At 41.6% G+C, this 18,141-nt stretch overlaps 1 protein-coding gene across 3 annotated transcripts in view; it reads left to right on the forward strand.

The window, feature by feature from the left end:
* The window catches only part of VIPR1 (vasoactive intestinal peptide receptor 1), a 110,492-nt gene that overhangs the window by 53,668 nt on the left and 38,683 nt on the right, over positions 1-18,141 (forward strand). For all 3 annotated transcript variants that reach the window (NM_001097523.2, XM_040675299.2, XM_015281047.4), the window contains 2 exons: positions 3,563-3,670; positions 15,252-15,355. In NM_001097523.2, the coding sequence (NP_001090992.2) occupies positions 3,563-3,670; positions 15,252-15,355 (212 nt within the window). The remainder of the gene's footprint in view (positions 1-3,562; positions 3,671-15,251; positions 15,356-18,141) is intronic.

Here is an 18,141-nt window from a genome sequence, read left to right on the forward strand (position 1 = left end):
GAGCAAGGCTTCAGGAGCCTGCTTCAGGATGGAGAGAGTTGACTGCTAGTAATTATGCTAATTGCATGGCTTATAGAGGAGGATGAGCAGTTAGAGTCGCTTATCTAAAGGAGGCTTAAAAGGCAGCTTTATTAGGGTTGTAAAGGAGCACTCCTGAAAAAGATCCTTGGCTCCAGAGTGCACTTCATGAGTTTTTGAAGCACTTGATGCCTTTTCCCTCCCATGGATACAGATGACTGGGACCTTGGAAGAAGAGTGCCATCTTGTATTCAAGCTGGAGTACGATTTTGAAGTATCTGGGCTGAACCCAGATCATTTTTTTTTTTTTCTTCTGGAAAATAGTCTGCTTCAAAGACTTCCAATTTGGACTCAGTCATAGCTCAGGAGAAACGTACTATTTGCCAAAGCAGAACTAAGTGCTAAGGCACAAATATATGCCGCTTTTCCTGCTAATGTAAAGGCTTCTGCAGAGGTCTCCCTTATAGATATTAACCGAACTGCTGCATTAATGATGAATTGTGACAAAGTCTCTGTCCTTGGTGATCAGACTGTGCTCAAAATAGTGTGAAGCAGCTGAGAAGGGCCCTGGGCTTGCTGGCCCCAGAGCAGAAGAGGCTGATGGGAGGCTTCATGGTGGCCCTACAGCTTCTCATTGCCCTATAGCTCCTCATTATGGCCCTATAGCTCCTCATGATGGCCTGCAGCTCCTCACAGTGGATGGGTCCCATGCACAGGGTGCATCCATGGGTCATTGCTACTATGGAAGAGGACTGATAAATAAGTTTTCATCCTTCCTGTAGATATCCAGTGCAACTGAGAGAACAATATTTATAAATAATTAATTGAGAAGCATTTAGCAGTCACCAAACATGGTTTGCTCCTGCAAAACAAACTGTCATCTTCCTTCCATCTATTAAAACCAAGTGACGCCACAGGGAAGGCAGGGATTTCCCTTCTCCAAGTCCCACAGCAGCTGCTTCTACCCAGAAGTACTTTTCTCAGATGTTGATCTGTCAGTGATATGACTGAATGATAGAATCTGTCTGAGCAGGAAGGGACCCTTAATCAGGTCCAACTTCCCCTGCAATGAAAAGGGACACCCACAGCTCAATCACGTGCTCAGAGCCCCGTCCCCTGGTCTTGACTTTGTCCAGGGAGAGGCATCCACCACCTCTCTGGACAACCTGTGTCAGTGCTTACCCTTATTGTAAAAAACATCTTCCCTATATCCAGTCTTAATCTACCCCCTTTTACTTTTAAACTGTTTTCCCTTGTCCTGTCACAACAGACCATGCTTAAGAGTGTCCCCTTCTTTCTTACAGCCACCATTTAGATACAGAATCTTGCCTGCCACCCCTCTGACTCCAGTAATTTGCCAGGGGATGGTCTATACGTTTTGGAGAAAGAAGACAGTTTTCTCTACTGCTATTTCATTAAGGTTTCTGTGTCCTGGACAGGCACAAACTTTTGCCTGATGTTGTAATGGGCTGACTGCAGGGCACGCAGTAATTGCTTGTGTTACTCAGTGCTAAGCATCTTACAGTCCTCATATCTTTAGATTGTACCAATTCATTTAAAAGATGAATGTCTATTCTTTCTGGTGTATATTTCAAATAAAATTATTATAAATTATTCAAATCATTTAGGCTTTGCTCTGCCTTAGACCTATGATGAGTGAATTGTATCTCAGTGATCTTCAGGCGCCTCAAAATGAGATATTTTGACTCAAGTTAGTCATTCAAGCCCTCTTCAAGTCATTGGAGAGAAGAGGACACTTCCAAAGTGTGATTTGTTGGCTCTTCAGATAACCATCCTACAGTGACATCTTTGCACATGGGACTACTATGTGCATAAAAGTAGGGATATGAACCTCACCTTTGAAACCTAGACCCTTCCAGGCAGCCACACTAATAGCATCAGACAATAAGAATCATGATGCTAGAAGAGCTAATAGGTGGGTAAGGGAGGTCTTTTCAGAGGCAGTAATTATTAAAGATCCATTCTGTGTGTCTTCGCCTTATTTTAATCAAAGGGACCTTCTGTTCTGAAAACACCTATGAGATTTCTTCATGCATTACAAGTGGTGGTGCTGAATGCTATCGCAGAAAAAAAGACAAGGGTCAGAAAAATTCTCAAGGCGCATAATTCAGAACACATAAAAAGCCATCTGATACTAACACCTTGTATTTCATTATTATTTTGCATTATAACCTGTCCTGGGGTAATGGGCACTTGTTAATTTATTGATGGTGATGGAGGTGAAGATTGTAGAACGTGAAAGGTCCTGTCAAGAAATCATTTATTTTCCAAGGGCAGAATACTTAATATCTTAATGTTATTGAAGCTGCTGGCTGTTTGGTAGCAGATAACTATGATGATGGGAAAACTGAGCTTTGCAACTGATATTAGAAATCAGAAAATTGAATTTTAATGAATGCTACAGAAGAGCGTGCGTGTAGAAGATACCGTTGGTTATTCCGTATTTTAGGCTCTGATAAACTCACCCGAGGACTTCATTTGAAAAGTTTGGTTTGCTCATGAAAGAATGAAGGAAGAGCTTGTGAAATGACTTTGAAAGAGAGCTGAGAGTTCTTTTTTCAGCTTCAAAGCATTTTTATGTGCTCCCTTTACTGATCTGAGACAGCAAGCTGCCTTACTCTGAGCAGACTTGATGATGACACCAGCCTTTTTCTCAGCAGAAGGACTAAAAGATAACTTAAAGGAGGAATTGCAGATCAGGCTATAATTACTAAGAAGTGTGGCTTGGCAGGGGTTTTCATAGTTCCCTTTACTTGCAAGTGGAAAGTACTTTCTTAAGGCTTTCTTCTTCATATTCCAGTTTCTCTTGTTAGGCTGTTGACCTTAACAGCAACACTTTAGTCACATGTGGGGAAGCACTGTAATGCAATGGGATGTGACAAATAACCACAGAGTAGAGGTGCTAGAAAGAGGTGACTTTTAGGGAGGTCTGTTGACAACCCATCTGTCTAACCCAGCCAGCAATCAAAGTGTCTGTCTGTGGAAAATTGAAGGGGAAAAAAAAAAAAGAAAAATAAGGTTTTCAAGATTCTGGCATGAACTTTAAAATATGTAATATATTGAGGCAAAAACTCATCTGATATTGTTAAGTCCTATCTGCAAACTTGTGTTGTCTTCAGCACTAAAATTGCATTACTCAGTTCTGTGGTGCATGTGTGATACAATTAATGTATTTTGAGAAAGCAGAAATGAAAGGACAAAATCAGAAGAATGTACTACAGCTGTGCAGAAAGAGCATGCCTAGTTGTATTTTAACCCCAAAAAATATTTATTCTATTCAAAAAATCATGAAAAATGTCGAATTGTAATAAAATTATCAGGTTCTTCCCTAAAGTTAGCCCTGTTTGCTACACCTGCATTCCTAGCTCAGATAGGGCTTCATGCCATCTTGCTCCCCCCTACCAAAAGTTGCTTCCACTGAAACTCAGTCCACCCCTGCAGAGTTGCTCTCCTGTGCTCCATACAGCAGATACCAGGGAGTCACTCGTGCTTGTTCTACCACCAGCTTTTCTCTTTCCCCCAGGTTGCAGAAGACAGTGGGACAACATCACGTGCTGGCCTGAGGCGCAGGTGGGAGCAGTTGTGGTGAAGCCATGCCCAAAGTACTTCAGGTTCCTCACCACTTTTCTCGGTAAGACATCTCATCTTGCTGAAATGCTTTTAGGGCTTTGCTGCCTCTAGGCTTTCACACTGTATCACAGGGTATAATCACATTATACCACTAAGAATCATAGATCTTGGAAAAGACCTCTGAGGTCTCCCAGCCCACCCCTTCGATGCCGACCAACCACATCCCTCAGTGCCACATCTCCATGGTTCTCCAACACCTGCAGGGACGGTGACTCCACCACCTCCCTGGGCAGCTGTGCCAAAGCATTACTACTCTTTCAGAGAATAAATTCATCCTTAAGTGCAACCTGAACTTCTGTGTTGCAACTTAAGGCCATTCCCTATTGACCTATCACTAGTTACCTGGGAAAATAGGTACTTCTTGGGAAGAACAGACTCAGCAGGGCTAAGGATTTACACAAGGTAAATAAGGTCTCCAAGCCATATATATGGATGCCCAAACCATTAGGTCATCCTCCCCATCTCCTTCCAGCACACTGCACTACTCTGTGTCATAGGGGTGCAAAAGCAGCTCCTGTGAAGTCCACCAATTGAGAGACTGTGCAGCAAAAACTGAATCAATCTCTGTAATAGTATGTTTGTTATTCAAAATGAACAGCTTAGCGCTGTAATTAATTAAGTCTCTGACATAAAATAAGCAAGCTGAAACTGTATGTAATCAAGTATTTTTCCACTGAAATGACTAATTTGACCAGTAGCCAAGAAATTAACCTGACAAATAATGGGCAGAAGAGGTTAATGGAGAAAGCAGCTTAACGCACAGGTTAGCATATTCTGGGAAGCTTTAATTTAAAACTCGGATCTCAGGGGCAGTGCAGCAACAGGACTCTTTGTCTCTTCATAGTCATTATTTACTATTTTTATTATAGTAACTCTGCAATCCTCCACAGAGAAAGAAGCATTTTGGCACTGGACGTTATGCGCCATGCTGGTAAGCCTCCACTTCCACAGGCTTACAGTGCAAACACACATGATGGGCTATGAACAGGAATAAGGATACAATACTGTCTCTGTTTAACAGAGCAGGACATGACACTGATTAACCAGCATACAATGTGACTTGCCCAAGGCCACACCAAAATCCTGGGCAGAGCCAGAGGGGAAAACCATAAGTCCTGGATTCTTATCCTAGTGCTGTGACCTCTCTGAGAAGTTTATCTCATTCTTCATTCCACCAGACCAGATCAATGAGGAAGGAATGATGTTCATATACATACATGCATTTATAGATACATATGTGTATGGCATCCGAGTCTTACAGTCACTGGAGAGTTAACTCGTTTGGGCAGTGATAGATAAGACATGATTAAACTCATCATAAATCAGCTACTTAAAGAGACCAGATAACACTACCATGAAAATACTTGTTTCTCCTCATTTTGTAAGGTGAAGCATGGAGACTTGCTTCATGGGAGAAAGGAAATTCCGCATTTTTCATTTCTGCTGTTTCTAATGCAGGTGTTTCTATATGAGATAGGATTCCATTCATATCATAGAATCACAGAATATCCCAAGTTGGAAGGGACCCATAAGGGTGATCCAGTCCAGCCCCTGACTCCACGTAGGACCTATCCAAAATCAAGCTGTATGTCTGTGAGCAGCATCCCCGTGCTTAATGAGCTCTGACAGTGCGGGGCCGTGCCCACTGCCCTGGGGAGCAGTGCCATGCCCGCTATCCTCTGGGGCAGAACCTCTTCCTGACATCCAACATGAACTTCCTCTGAACAGCACTTTAGTCATTGCCACCAACAGACTTAACGTATTTAGAAGCGTGAACAGCTCTTTGGATGCTAAGGTCACAGGGAGGCATCTACTTTGTAGACACTGAGGGAGCCATTCAGTTTCCTAAACCTAAGCATCCAGTGCCATTTGAGATACTCTTAAGGGATACAAGAAATCCACAAGGTTGCTTCAACTGACACGAAGATACCAATATTTAAGAAACTCATTTCTAACATGGAATAGTGTTCATACTGATTTTAGGGTCTTCCACACGACAACCTGTCTCTGAGCATGTTTTACAGTGGTGAGGAGTAGGCTCAGTTCAGGTAACCTTTAGACACTAAGATGAGTTGAATAACATCTTAAAATTGCCTCTCTCCATTTGCAATCAAATGACTGTGGAGTGGTGGTGGCATCTATAGTCAGGGAGTCATCAACCCTGGAGGTATTCAAGGAATGTTTAGACATTGTGTTGAGGGATGTGGTTTAGTGAGAACTATTGGTGATAGGTGGATGGTTGGACTGGGTGATCTTGGAGGTCTTTTCCAACCTTGGTGATTGTATGAGTCTATGGATCTGTGATTTGGTTTTCTCTGAGCTATGCACTTTGTACAATCATATGCAAAGGGTGGAAAGCGGATATGAGCATAAGCAAAGTGAAGGGAAGTTTGCCTCTTGTTTTGCAGAATTTCTTGCAAAATAATGTTATTAAAGTTTGTGAAGCCATTCTTCCTTTGTAGTAGTGAGCATCACTGAATAACTTTCAAGGAAGTCAGTCACTTAGTAAATGTTTATGTCTTACTCATAGATTCCTTTGCAGTAACATGAAAGCTTAGACCAAAGTTGTGAGGAATTACAGATCTTTAAATTTAGAGCAATAAAAGAGAGAGAGATTGGGAAACGAAGAGTTAAAGTGATTTTCCTGCTTAGTGGAAAGTATGCTCTTCAAATGACTAATAAATCTCATGGTAAATAAAGGATAAAATATCTGATGGCATTTAGAAACCTTAAAATGCCTATCATAGTTCTGATGTCATTTGACATTAAATTTTTATGCTACTCACAAATCCAGAAGATTTTCATTATTACATGACATTCATCAGTACCATGTGAAGGAGATGAATGAAAATATTTTTGGCACCTTTTGTTATTAAAGTGCACTGTTTGCTGTCTCTTTACCAGCATGTTCTAGCTTCTTCTCAATACATAGAAAGTGACATTTGCAAGAGGGATCTGTGTTCTGCAAAAGCAAACTGTCCACGCTGCAGTTAGCAGTACAAAAAATTATGCACTGATGTATTTTAGGCTTCAGCCATGATATGTTGTGGGAATAATCAAGATCCACTCAATGAGAGCGAGAACCTCTTCTCCTCCGGTGTTCTAAATTTCCTTCTGCTCTTCTTTCCTCTCCTTTGTAAATGCATTTTACTTCTGTTCCTTGCTCCACTTCACATCATCATGCTGAAAAAGCTTACTGATTGCAAGGACTGCAGTTCATCATTAATTCTAGTACGTTCTTGTATTTTCAAGCCATCTAGAAGAGGCATGCAGGTGGGTAGAGCCTGCTCCTGGAGCCACCAAGTCACAGCAGTTGCTCTGAATTTAAGAAAGAACGTGTGTTAATAGAGATGGCGTTTCTGCCAATTCAGCCTTGCTCCTCTCTGTCCATGTGGAACAGGCAGTACCATCTCACCTCTTGTCAGCAGTATGAAAGGTCAATATTTAATCATTTAATCACATCCAGTGGGTGGATTTTCTTCTGAAGCCAACAGAGAGAAACATCTCATCTATCCCGGAGGTGGTTCTCTGTGGTTTGAGTCAACCTTTAATTTTCCCACCGCTCTGTGAAGTAATTTAGAGTTGACACTTAGGATGTCAGCTATAGATGGGCCAAATCCGCCCATCCATGGACATTAGGTAAAATTCTCAGGCTTATCTGAATGATTTGTGCGTTTAATATCATTGCAAGATTTATGCCAATATTGACGTATATTTAAAGAACTGTATGACTGGAGTTGTTCAGTCTGGAGAAGAGGAGACTCCAGGGAGACCATATCATTCCCTAAAACTGCCTGAAATGAGGTTGTGGTGAGGTGGGTGTTGGCCTGTGCTCCTGCATAGCAGCAATAGGAAAAGAAGGAATGGCCTCGCGTTGCACCAGAAGAGGTTCAGGTTGGATAGTAGGAATAACTTCTTCACCAAAAGAGTGGTCGGGTGCTGGAATGGGCTGCCCCGGGGAGATGGTGGGGTCATCATTCCTGGAGGCGTTCAAGGAACATGAAGATGTAGCACTAAGGAACATGGTGTAGTGGGCAACATCGGTGTTAGGTGAACAGTTGGACTAGATGATCTCAGAGGTCTTTTCCAACCATAATGATAATACAAATCCATGATTCTATTTTATGAAATTCTTTGGGTTTACCATATTTTAATCTTGGATTAACTCAAGTTTATAACAGCATTATAATTCAGAATCTGACCCAAAAGCCCTTTTCTGCCTAAGTAGAACCCCAAGACTTGCCTGAAGAATTAAGGATCTTATTATGTTACAGTGGATGTAACATCCATCATGAAGATTAAGTCTTCATTTGGTTTTAGATTTTCACTCTATCATTTTAAATTTACACATTCATAATCTTCTGTCAGATCATTTTTTCTTTTGAATTTAAAAGACATCTTTCTCTCTGTGGCATACTTCAATTCAGCAAATATCAATCAAGAGCTTTCGTGTTAACTTTTGTCATTCTAGTTTTTTTTTTTATATATATATATTGTGCCTAAAGTTATTTTAACTACTGTTTGACCCTAGGTACCTTGTGCATGCATTAAGCAAGACATGGTTCATATCATTCCTGGCCTCTGACTGATGGCCCATTAACAAATTTAGTATGATGGGCAGCAGAGATTTAACTCTGTCATCTCATTTGTCTTCTTGATTCACTTGTAGAGAGCTTTGGAAACAGCACCCTCTCTCCATACCTCCGCTTTGAAAGACATTGACCAATCCCTTGTAGCGTTGTTTCACTTCATTAGGGCAGAGGCATTCAAGTCAAATCCATTGGATGTCTGTCATTTACTGTTAAGATGCAGGTCTTAACGGTGCAGTATCCAACTATCAGAGGACAGTTCTGGCACTCACTCAATCCTATACAACTGCACAGAGCAAAGAGAACAGCTCCCCATGAAATAACATGAGAATGAGCCACCTGAAGGTATTGGTGCAAGTGGTCAAACACACTACTGCTGGTAGCTCCACTGATGTCACCTGCAAGCTTGCAGAGTCCTCACATGCCCTGCAAGGAATCCTTCAAAGCACCTGAATCCCTGTTGGCTTAGGGTGAGTCTTGGAGCAGAGTATAGCAATGTCCTGGGATAATCAGTGAAAATTTGTAGGTAGGACATGAATACACACCAAGGGATCTGTTATAAATATACAGTTGAGAGTCCTTCCATTAAACTGTAGGCACTTCATAATTCAGCATCCAAACTAAACTCCTTTCTAATTTCTCCCTCAAGCCATTGAGAAAGAGAGTCACTTGCAGTCACTTGTTCTGTAACTTGCCTTAGGAAGGGATGAGATGACCTTTGGAGGTGTGGTATGGCCTCTGTGGGACATATATGATATAGACTATATCATGATAGTGTTATCATGATATAGACTAGATATGAGTGTCTGATGTAGACTAGAGTCTCTACATTTCCATGGCAAATGCTAAATGATAAGAACCCCAATCTTTTGCTCATGCAAAGTAGCTCTATACTGAGTAGGCGAAAACAAACAAAAATACAGAATCATGCTCATTTCCCCAGACTCTAAAAATGATTTTCATTTACTTGAAAAGCATTTTGGTTTCCCTTTCTTGAACCAGCATTCTTTTTCTCCGTTTCTTTCCTCCTTTTCTCTACCTCACTTTTGAAATAGAACAAAATGGAGAAAGGGATGACATTACCACTGTTACTGAGAACCCAAAAGTGAATCTGACCCACTATTTACTACAGTACTCATTCACAGGGAAACGAGCCATTGATTGTATCTGTTATGCAGGTTTCTTTCACTGAGAGCCCTCAGCGTTTTCAGATACCTAGCATCCTCAGTTCAAATGTGTCTTAGAATCATAGAATCATTAAGGTTGGAAAGATAGCTGAGATCATCTAGTCCAACCATCAACCCATCATCCCCTACCACTAAACTATCTCCCCACTGTGCCCCATCTCCATGTTTCTTGACCACCTCCAGGAGCAGTGACTCCATTACCCTCCTGGGCAGCCTGTTTCAGCCTCTCTTCCTATCAGAAAGACAAAATTGCCAGGAAACCTTCTCATTTACGTGGAACTGGGCCAGATATTTGCACAGTCCACCCTGGAAGTCATGGGACAGGGGAGAAGACAGCCAGCACTCTTGCTCCCTATACTGGTCAGGGCAGTCTCCAAGCATTCTTTAACATCCATTTTGCTCATTTGTCAGAACAGAAGTCCCAACTCAGGAACCATTACTGGATTACTCAGTTTTCATAGATCAGCTGTGCTCTTTTTCTCCGTATTAAAGAATGCACCCCTCTTTGTTAGCAAGCTCCAGCAATGTGCGCGGGTGTAACTGATGGAAGAAACAGGTGGCTATCTGGATTTACGGCTTATTTATGGCTTAGTCTTGCTCCAGCCCTTTGAGATTTGTTTGCAGCTGGGGTGTCATGACACATTTGCACTGCTCCTCTGAAGGTCTGGCACTGAGAAGGTCGTTGTGTTGTGCTGTGAGATCCTCACATTGAAAGCCTGCTGTCAGCCAATGCCTCGTGGGGTTAATAGCACCACTTACGCAGAACTGTGCATTTTATTCTTGTAAATATTTACTGCTATACTAATGGTTGCAATATCTAAAGACCTAATGAGAAATTTGTCCTGGAGATTGACAGCTCTGCTTTCATTGTGAGAAAACAGGGTTTGCAAAATGTGCCTAATAAAGGGGAATATGTGGTGTTAAGAAGTGAGGAATTACCTGTGCTTATTAAGGATCAGGATCTTTGCAGTGAGAAATGTAATGTGCAGGAAAGGGAAAGGAAGAGAAAGGAAAATGGGAGATTCCCCTGAATCAAGGATGCAGGGCAAAGCAGTGTGGAAGTAAGAACTGCAGGCAAAGAGACGTGAATAAGAGCAAAAGAAGAGGAAGAGAAGAAAACTGAAGGCAGCGACTGTCGTACGATGTGTTGATACCATGCCACAGTTTGTTTGTATACTGTGCTGGCAGAAATTGTACTGAAAGAACGATCTTACAAGGTCAGGACTGGGGCAGATAAAGCAAGTTTGGAAAATATCTTAACTGTGCCTTACCACTTAAGCTTCTCCCAGATCCAGCTACCTCTGTATCCAATTAAGAACAAGCTGTAGCTCTGTCTGGAAGCCTCAGGTGTTTCCCAGTAATGGTAGGACAGATCAATAATAAAAATAGAACTATATGTGTTTGGGGGAGCTCAACAGCATCTCAAGAATAGTAAATAAGAACTGCTATTGCTTTAATAGCTTCTGCTTGAAAAAATCAATTTCTGACCGTGGAATACAACAACACAGAAACAGGACAGATTGCTGCATGGAGCAGATCTTCCCCTCTCTTTTAGAAGCTATTACAGGCGTGGTCAAGAGAAACAAGAGGGAGAGCATCCCTTAGCAATGGCTGGCCTCAGATCTCTTTGTATGGATTTAGGCTTCCATTAAAAGTGAATAAGATGTGCTCTGCCATTAAGACCAAAGAGTTAAAATCTCACCTATGCCACAAACTTGCAGATGTATTTCTGAGATTGAAGAGTGCATTTGAAACAGATGGGAGATAAAAATAATTAAGAGAAAAACCTTATGAGAGTTGGATATGTGCAACAAATTGCTTGGAATACAGTTATCACTTTGTATTTATTTGGTTCACCTGTTCAGTATGTAACTCCTACGCAGATCAAACAGCCTTCTTTTTTGAAGAAAATATTGTTTCCATCTCAATTTCACTGACTACTCCTTCACTATGCCACAAATATATTGTTTTGTTCCTCTACCAGGCTTTTACTGGTGGGTATCACTCAGTCTGAGAAGTTGTTTAGGTTCATGTCTCTTCAAGTCATTCCAAATACATTTTTACATCAGGAAATTGAATTAAAGTTTTACTTGCCTGTGTTCTTGTCCAAGAAAGTCTGTCCCAATTAATGAATTGTGTTCAGTGTTTTGATGTTCCGGATCATCCACTTTTCCTGAGGGATGACAGTGAAGATGATCATTCACAATGCAGAGCTTGAGTTAGTCACCTTGTATAGGGCTTTGAGGATCCTGGAGACAGGAGGAGGCCTTGCAGTGGTCCCACTGTTCTGCTTTTGTGGGCATCAGAGGGAGCAACAGAAAGGGCAGAAGATTTCATGGAAGGTGAAGCTGGTGATACTGGGTGGACTCAGATCTGAAGGAGAATCCCATCATTGGAGCAATGAATGAATAAAGGTGTGGGTGGAAACTAGCTGGATTTAAGCACTTCAGACTAGAGAAATGTGGGCTCAGAAGGTGTAGGTCAGGATGTTGTGGAGAAAGTAGGTGGGGAATGATCATTTCACGGTGTACAGGAGAAGAGGTACAAAATGAAACTGCATCATCAGATCTAAAATAAGGGAAGGGGGTATGTTGTCACGCAACGTACAAAGAAATGGTAGAGCTTTTAGGCCTGGAAGGTGCAAGTGAAATCCAAGATTAAGGATTACCTCTTTACATCGTATTTGCCTGCTTGAGGATTTATTTGTTTATTCATTTTCAGGTTTCTGCACTGTTATTTTGCTTCTTTTGTGAATCCATCCCCTCCTACCTCTCGGGGAGCCTTGTGGAAAGGTCATCGCCGTGGTCCCTTTGAAAACTCCTCTTTAAACATCTTTGTCGTGATAACTGGATAGGTTGGATGTTAGGAACAATTTCTACTCCAAAAGAGTGGTGAGGTGCTGGAATGGGCTGCCAGGGAGGTGATGGAGTCACTGTCCCTGGAGGTGTTCAAGAAATGTTTATATGTTGTACTGAGGGGCATGGTTTAGTGAGAACTATTGGTGATAGGTGGACGGCTGGACTGGATGATCTTAGAGATCTTTTCCAGCCTTGGTGGTTCTATGATTCTATGGTATGATTCTACGAACTGCAGAGAGAAAAGGCAGCGCCCAGCAAAGGACTCCTGTTACAGGCAAGGCTTTCATGCATAAGTGATGCTCTAAAGTAAAGTACTTCATTAGCGTATCGTTCCAGGGAGAATTACATATAGTAAATAGGAAACTAGTCTGGAAAATAGCCTAAAAATCTCTTCGTGCTTTGAACAGTTGCCTTCCCATTGGCAGAAAGGCAGACCTTATTACTAAACCATACTGTTGGTGGAAAAACTGTGACCTAGGGAGAACACATGAACTGCTGCAGTTTCACTGGGGTTCTGTGACAGAGCTGAGCTTTGGGCTTGTAGCATAGAAACCTCAGTTTAATGCTTCAATTGGCTTGCTGTTGGTTCGTTAGGTAAATCTCAGAGTAAGAGCTAAGCTTCTTCCAAGTTTTGTCTTAGAATCATAGAATCACCAAGGTTGGAAAAGACCTCCACGATCATCTAGTCCATATTTCCCCACTAAACCATGTCCCTTTGTGCAATGTCTCCACATATTGCTTGAACTCCTCCAGGGATGGTGTCTGCACCACTCCCTGGGCAGCCATTCCAGCGACTGACCCCTCTTTCAGAGAATAAATTATTCCTAATATCCAACATTTGTGTTCATCTTCAGTATAGGAAGTGATCATCCTCATTTCACATAGTGATTAGAAATGTTGTTTGCTCCGTCATTTGAGCCAAGATTTTAGTGTGGTAAAATCTGTACCTCCTAACCTTGCAATTTTGCACCTCCCAGACATCTAGCACAGAATCTGAGAACTATGCACATTTGTTTTATCAGATTTGTTGCGTTCCAATCTTGCATCAAATAGTGACATGAGCAGCAAAGAGTGGTAGAAGACTTATCAGTGAAATTCCCTAAAGCCAAGGAGTTGGTTGGCTGATTGGTTGGTTGTGTTTTTTTTGTTGTTTTGTTTTGTTTTTAATACTATTTGGTTTCCCTCTACCATCAGTTGAAGCATTAAGACAGCTTTGAAAACTGTTGTGAGCAGTGCGAAGAACTGTGAAAGAGTCAAACAGTTAAGGGGAAGTACACTTTAAAAGTAGAAATACAAGAAATATGAGGAAATGAATGAAGCTGAAACTGGCCCCCTTAGCTTGCTGACAATGAGAAGCTAAGAATAAAAACCACCGTGAAAGCCAAAGGCATCCCCAAACAGAAAGGAGGAGTCATGAGCAGGAAATAAGAAGCAGAAAAAGATCAAATAATGAGATCCATTGTAAAGAAGAATAACAGAAATTACATAACATCTTAGAAAATAAACAACAAAAACTGAACAGTCACGTCCTTGATTTGTTTGCACATGATCTCTCGTGATCTTGATGTAAGCCCAGGTAAATAAAAAATGAATGCAAACAGTGACCATGCATAAGAGCCTGGGGAGCAGCAGCCCTCCAAATTGTGCTGCAGGTAGCTGCTTCTGGAGCAGTGTTTAACTACTTTCTCCTTTTGGGGAAAAAAAAAAAAGATACCAGAGCCTTAATGGTGTTCAGGCTGATCATAAGGATGAATTACACAGCCAAGTTTTAGGGTCAAAACCCACCTATGAAGTATTCAAGAACTGAATGAAGTCAGGGGATAGGCTGCTGCTGATGTCAGTGTGAGAGAGGTCTATAGTGAGGAATATGTGCAGATGATTCAATAGGCAGAAATTTCTGGAGGTGATGCTTGTATATTTTCATGACTCATAGCAGCAGAATTGATTTTCTCCTGTTTGCAGTAGTTTTATCATTCCTGTGTGCGAAGATCCCCATTTCTGGAAATGTCTGCAAAGCTCTTGAGTTGCACTGATGTAATTCTTCATCTAAGAAGTCATAAGCAAGTTTTGACTGTTTACCATTTGCTTCTTCTGGTTTATTGTACCAGCTTTCCAGTCAGGGATGGCAGGCAGTTTTATGTGACAAATGACACCCAAGGAATGCCAACCAGACAACGAGTAAAATTTTGGAAGTTGACAGCACCATGGTGTGATTTACATGAGATGGACTAAGAATGGTTTGGTGGTCAGAAAAGGTTCTGGGGAAATGTGCAATTCACTTCTTGGTGGATCGCTTCTTTGTTGTGACTATATGATCAACATCTGCCTTGTGTACGTGTTAAAACAGGCAACACACTTTGTCACTGTTCCTCGTAGCCAAATTTTGAAGCATTTCATTCTCAAACAAGAGTACAGTAGATTTCCTGGGAATGACATTTGAATAATGCTCACGGCTTGTCTTGTGGGCAGGGTCTGGGCTTTGAGGGGTGTGTTTAGTTCCCAGCCCTCCCACCTTCTTTGTATGGCAGTGAAGTGAGCACTTGGCTTCTCACAAGCAAAGTGAAAGATGTAAACACTTTGTTGCTCTGGTTAGGTGAAAAATAAAAAAAATTCTAGGAATAGAGACAGTAATGTTCTCAAACAATAGCCTTGCATTGCCCACAACCAAGGAACCAAGTCCAAGCTGAATTATGTTACTATTGCAAGAGCGCTTTGTAGACATCTCAGTTTAAAATCTGCTTATTTTCTGAAGACTGAATGTATGACCCAGTTGGTCCTTCTTGTTTGCACTGTGTAAGATGAGTACTTTTTAACAGAGGAAAATTATGAGATTTACCGCAAGTGGTACAAGAAATGTGCTCTGGTGTTTGAATTAACAAAAGGCAAACGTTTGTTTAAGAGCATGCCCAGTCTGTCTTGTTTTAATCTTCTGTTTCTCTTTCCTCCAGGAAATGTGAGCAGGAATTGCACAAGTCAGGGCTGGACAGATGTGTACCCTGCACCGTATGCTGTTGCTTGTGGATACGATTCCAACAGCACACCAGGGGAAGAGGTCTGTAAGCCCAGATGGATGGATGGGTGTCATGATTTACCTGGGATAGACAGCAGAGTCACACAACCTTCTGGTCCTCTATTTTTTCATTCCTGTTTTAATTCCTCAAAAAAGAGGGATCCTCTTGGGGAGTGCCTCACCGAAGAGCCAGTCCTCCCTTTAAACTCCTGCATAGTGGCAGGAACTCAGCACCTGAGATCAGACCCATATCTCTATTAAGTGGAAATGATTTCAACTAGAAGAGAGATTTCCTCTGGATATAAGGAAAATGTTATTTATGAAAGGGTGGTGAGGCAGTGGCATAAGTTGCCCAAAGAGGTGGTGGTGCCCCATCTCTGAAGACACTCAAGGTCAAAGAATGGGGCTGTGAGCACTGATGGAGCTGTGGGTATCCCTGTGCATCACAAGGATTGGGGCCAGATAGCCTTAAATGGTCCCTTCCAAATGAAAGGATTCTATGATTCTATGATAGCTTTCCTACACTTAACAAGAAAAAGCTTATGCTAGTAAAAAAGAGCTCATGCTCTCTTACTGCAACCATATATTGATGTTAAACCTATGCCCATGATGGGGCTTTGGGGTTGGTTTGTTTTTCTGTTTTTGTTTTTGGTTGTTGTTGTTTTTTGTTTGTTTGTTTGTTTGTTTGTTTTCCTACTGTGTGACAGAAATCAGTGTTGTGAATACTGCACTGTAATAATGAGTAAATGCCTGTAATGAGGTCTTTGTGTACAGTCACCCATCACCAAGGCACTCAAATTGTTAACAGGAAATCTGAGCTGAACTTAACCAGTCTTAATAGTAATACGATACAGAAAATACCAAAGGGAAGGTTACACACACAACAAAGAAAGAGAGGTATACCAAAGAGAGTGCCCCCAAGGTCAGCTACCACTTCACATCCTCAAGTGTCCTGTTCTTAACACAGAGTTGAGTGGCACTGGTTGCACATTTTAAGAGCCAACACTACAGGTCTGCTTGGAAAGGCCCTCCCGCAAGAGCTCTAGTTTATTTTCCATCTGCAAAGGGATTTGGGAATTCCTGGGATGTGGTTTGGTGACCCAGTGGATTGCAGCACTGCCAGAATGCCGTGTTACCAAGAGAACATGTATTGTGTTCTTCTAATTCTTTCTTGATTATTTTCTCTTAATTTCCATGGTTTTGTCATGCTGTTTAAGACTAATTTGTGTGAAAGGTGGCAGAAGGGGGTGAACATGCAGTACAAGTCTGTGAAGAAGAAAGGACTGCTGTTGTTGAATTGGCTGTCAGTCTAAGGAGGAGGAAGTAAAAGGAATAGAATAAAAAAAAGAACAGCAGGCTGTATGGGACAGGAGGTACAGAACAGACTGATCATCATCCATGCCTAAAATGCTTTGTGAGCTTAAAACGTATACCACTTATACCAGAAACTGCAAGAAAACACGAGAAACAAATAAAGAGTGCGTGTAAAAATTTATTTGTGAATTCTGGCAGTCCCTAGGAAGGAGACATAGGCACCAAAATAGTGTGCTGATGATCTCTGCAGTGGTAATGATTCCTTCTCCAGACCGTATATGGAAAACCGTATATTAGGAAATGGGGGATTGTTTGCCTGTCCCATTATCAGATGTGATAATACACAGCTTCCCCATCATCTGGTCAGAGAGGAGCCACCCAAATGTCCCTGTAGGCTCTGTGTGAAGGTAATGAAAAAATACTAACCCCACATTTCTCTCCAAAGAGAGAGAATCTGCATTTATGAACCCAGATGACTTCAGCTCGTGTGATGTTATCCCAAGTCAAGCCTATGTGCAGGGCTACTGAGAGACTTAATATGAGTGTTTCTGTTGTTCTGCACTTACGAAGGTGAATATTTCACATCCTAATTCCATTTACCACATGTCAAACATAGAGCCTACTGGCCAGAAGAGAAGGAAGCTAATTCTCGTTTGAGCTTAATTTAGCATCAATGTTAACTAATTGTTCTTCACTTGTTCCTATAAAGTTAAGGACAGGCAGTGGGAGAATGATAAAATTGTCTGATTTTATTCAGTTAGCCAGTCTAGGTAGAGCCAGAACATAGATCTTCTGGCATGCATTTCATTTCCTTCATTTCTCTAAATACCTCTAAATACCTTCATTTCTCCTAGTATTTAATAACAGGAGTAGCAGCAGTGAAATTCCCACTCCATTTATGATCTTGGGTAAAATTCTCTGGTTTGATATCTGTAAAACAGGAGTTGGTTGCCATTAGCAAGTACAGCAAAGTGGAACCTTCGTTCCTTAATACCATGCAAGTCCCTCCACGCTCTGCGGGTGGGTGAGGCATGAGTACATGTGGCAGACTCCATCACTGTATCAGGTAGATCCAGTGACCTAAAGCCCTTACCACAAATTATGACCCACATTTCTTAGTGATGTAGACTCACTTAACAAGGCTATAAAGAAACTCTGCTTTTATCCTTCTCTGAGATCCGTGGTCCAAGAAGCGATGTAGACATGACCAGTCTAATCCCTGTACTCTGAAATATCTGTGTTAACACCCCTCCAACCTGGCTTGTGTAAATGCTAGAGGATTACCTTGCATCTCAGATTCACTGGTCCTAGTGGTTGTCAAGACGTATGAAAACAACCTATAGAAATGTCAGCCCTTCCTGTTAGTCAAGAGTGTTTTCCCAAAGAAGGTTGGGCTTAGATTATCCATCAGTGTGGCTTTTTGTGGTTTTGTTTGTTTTATTTAACAGAAAGTGGCGGCAAGAAAGGTAGGGAAGAGTCAATCAAGGGCTGGGAAAATTAGATTTTATTTGGGA

This window comes from Gallus gallus, chromosome 2 (assembly GCF_016699485.2).
Source record: "Gallus gallus isolate bGalGal1 chromosome 2, bGalGal1.mat.broiler.GRCg7b, whole genome shotgun sequence".
Classification (NCBI taxonomy): Eukaryota; Metazoa; Chordata; class Aves; order Galliformes; family Phasianidae; genus Gallus; species Gallus gallus.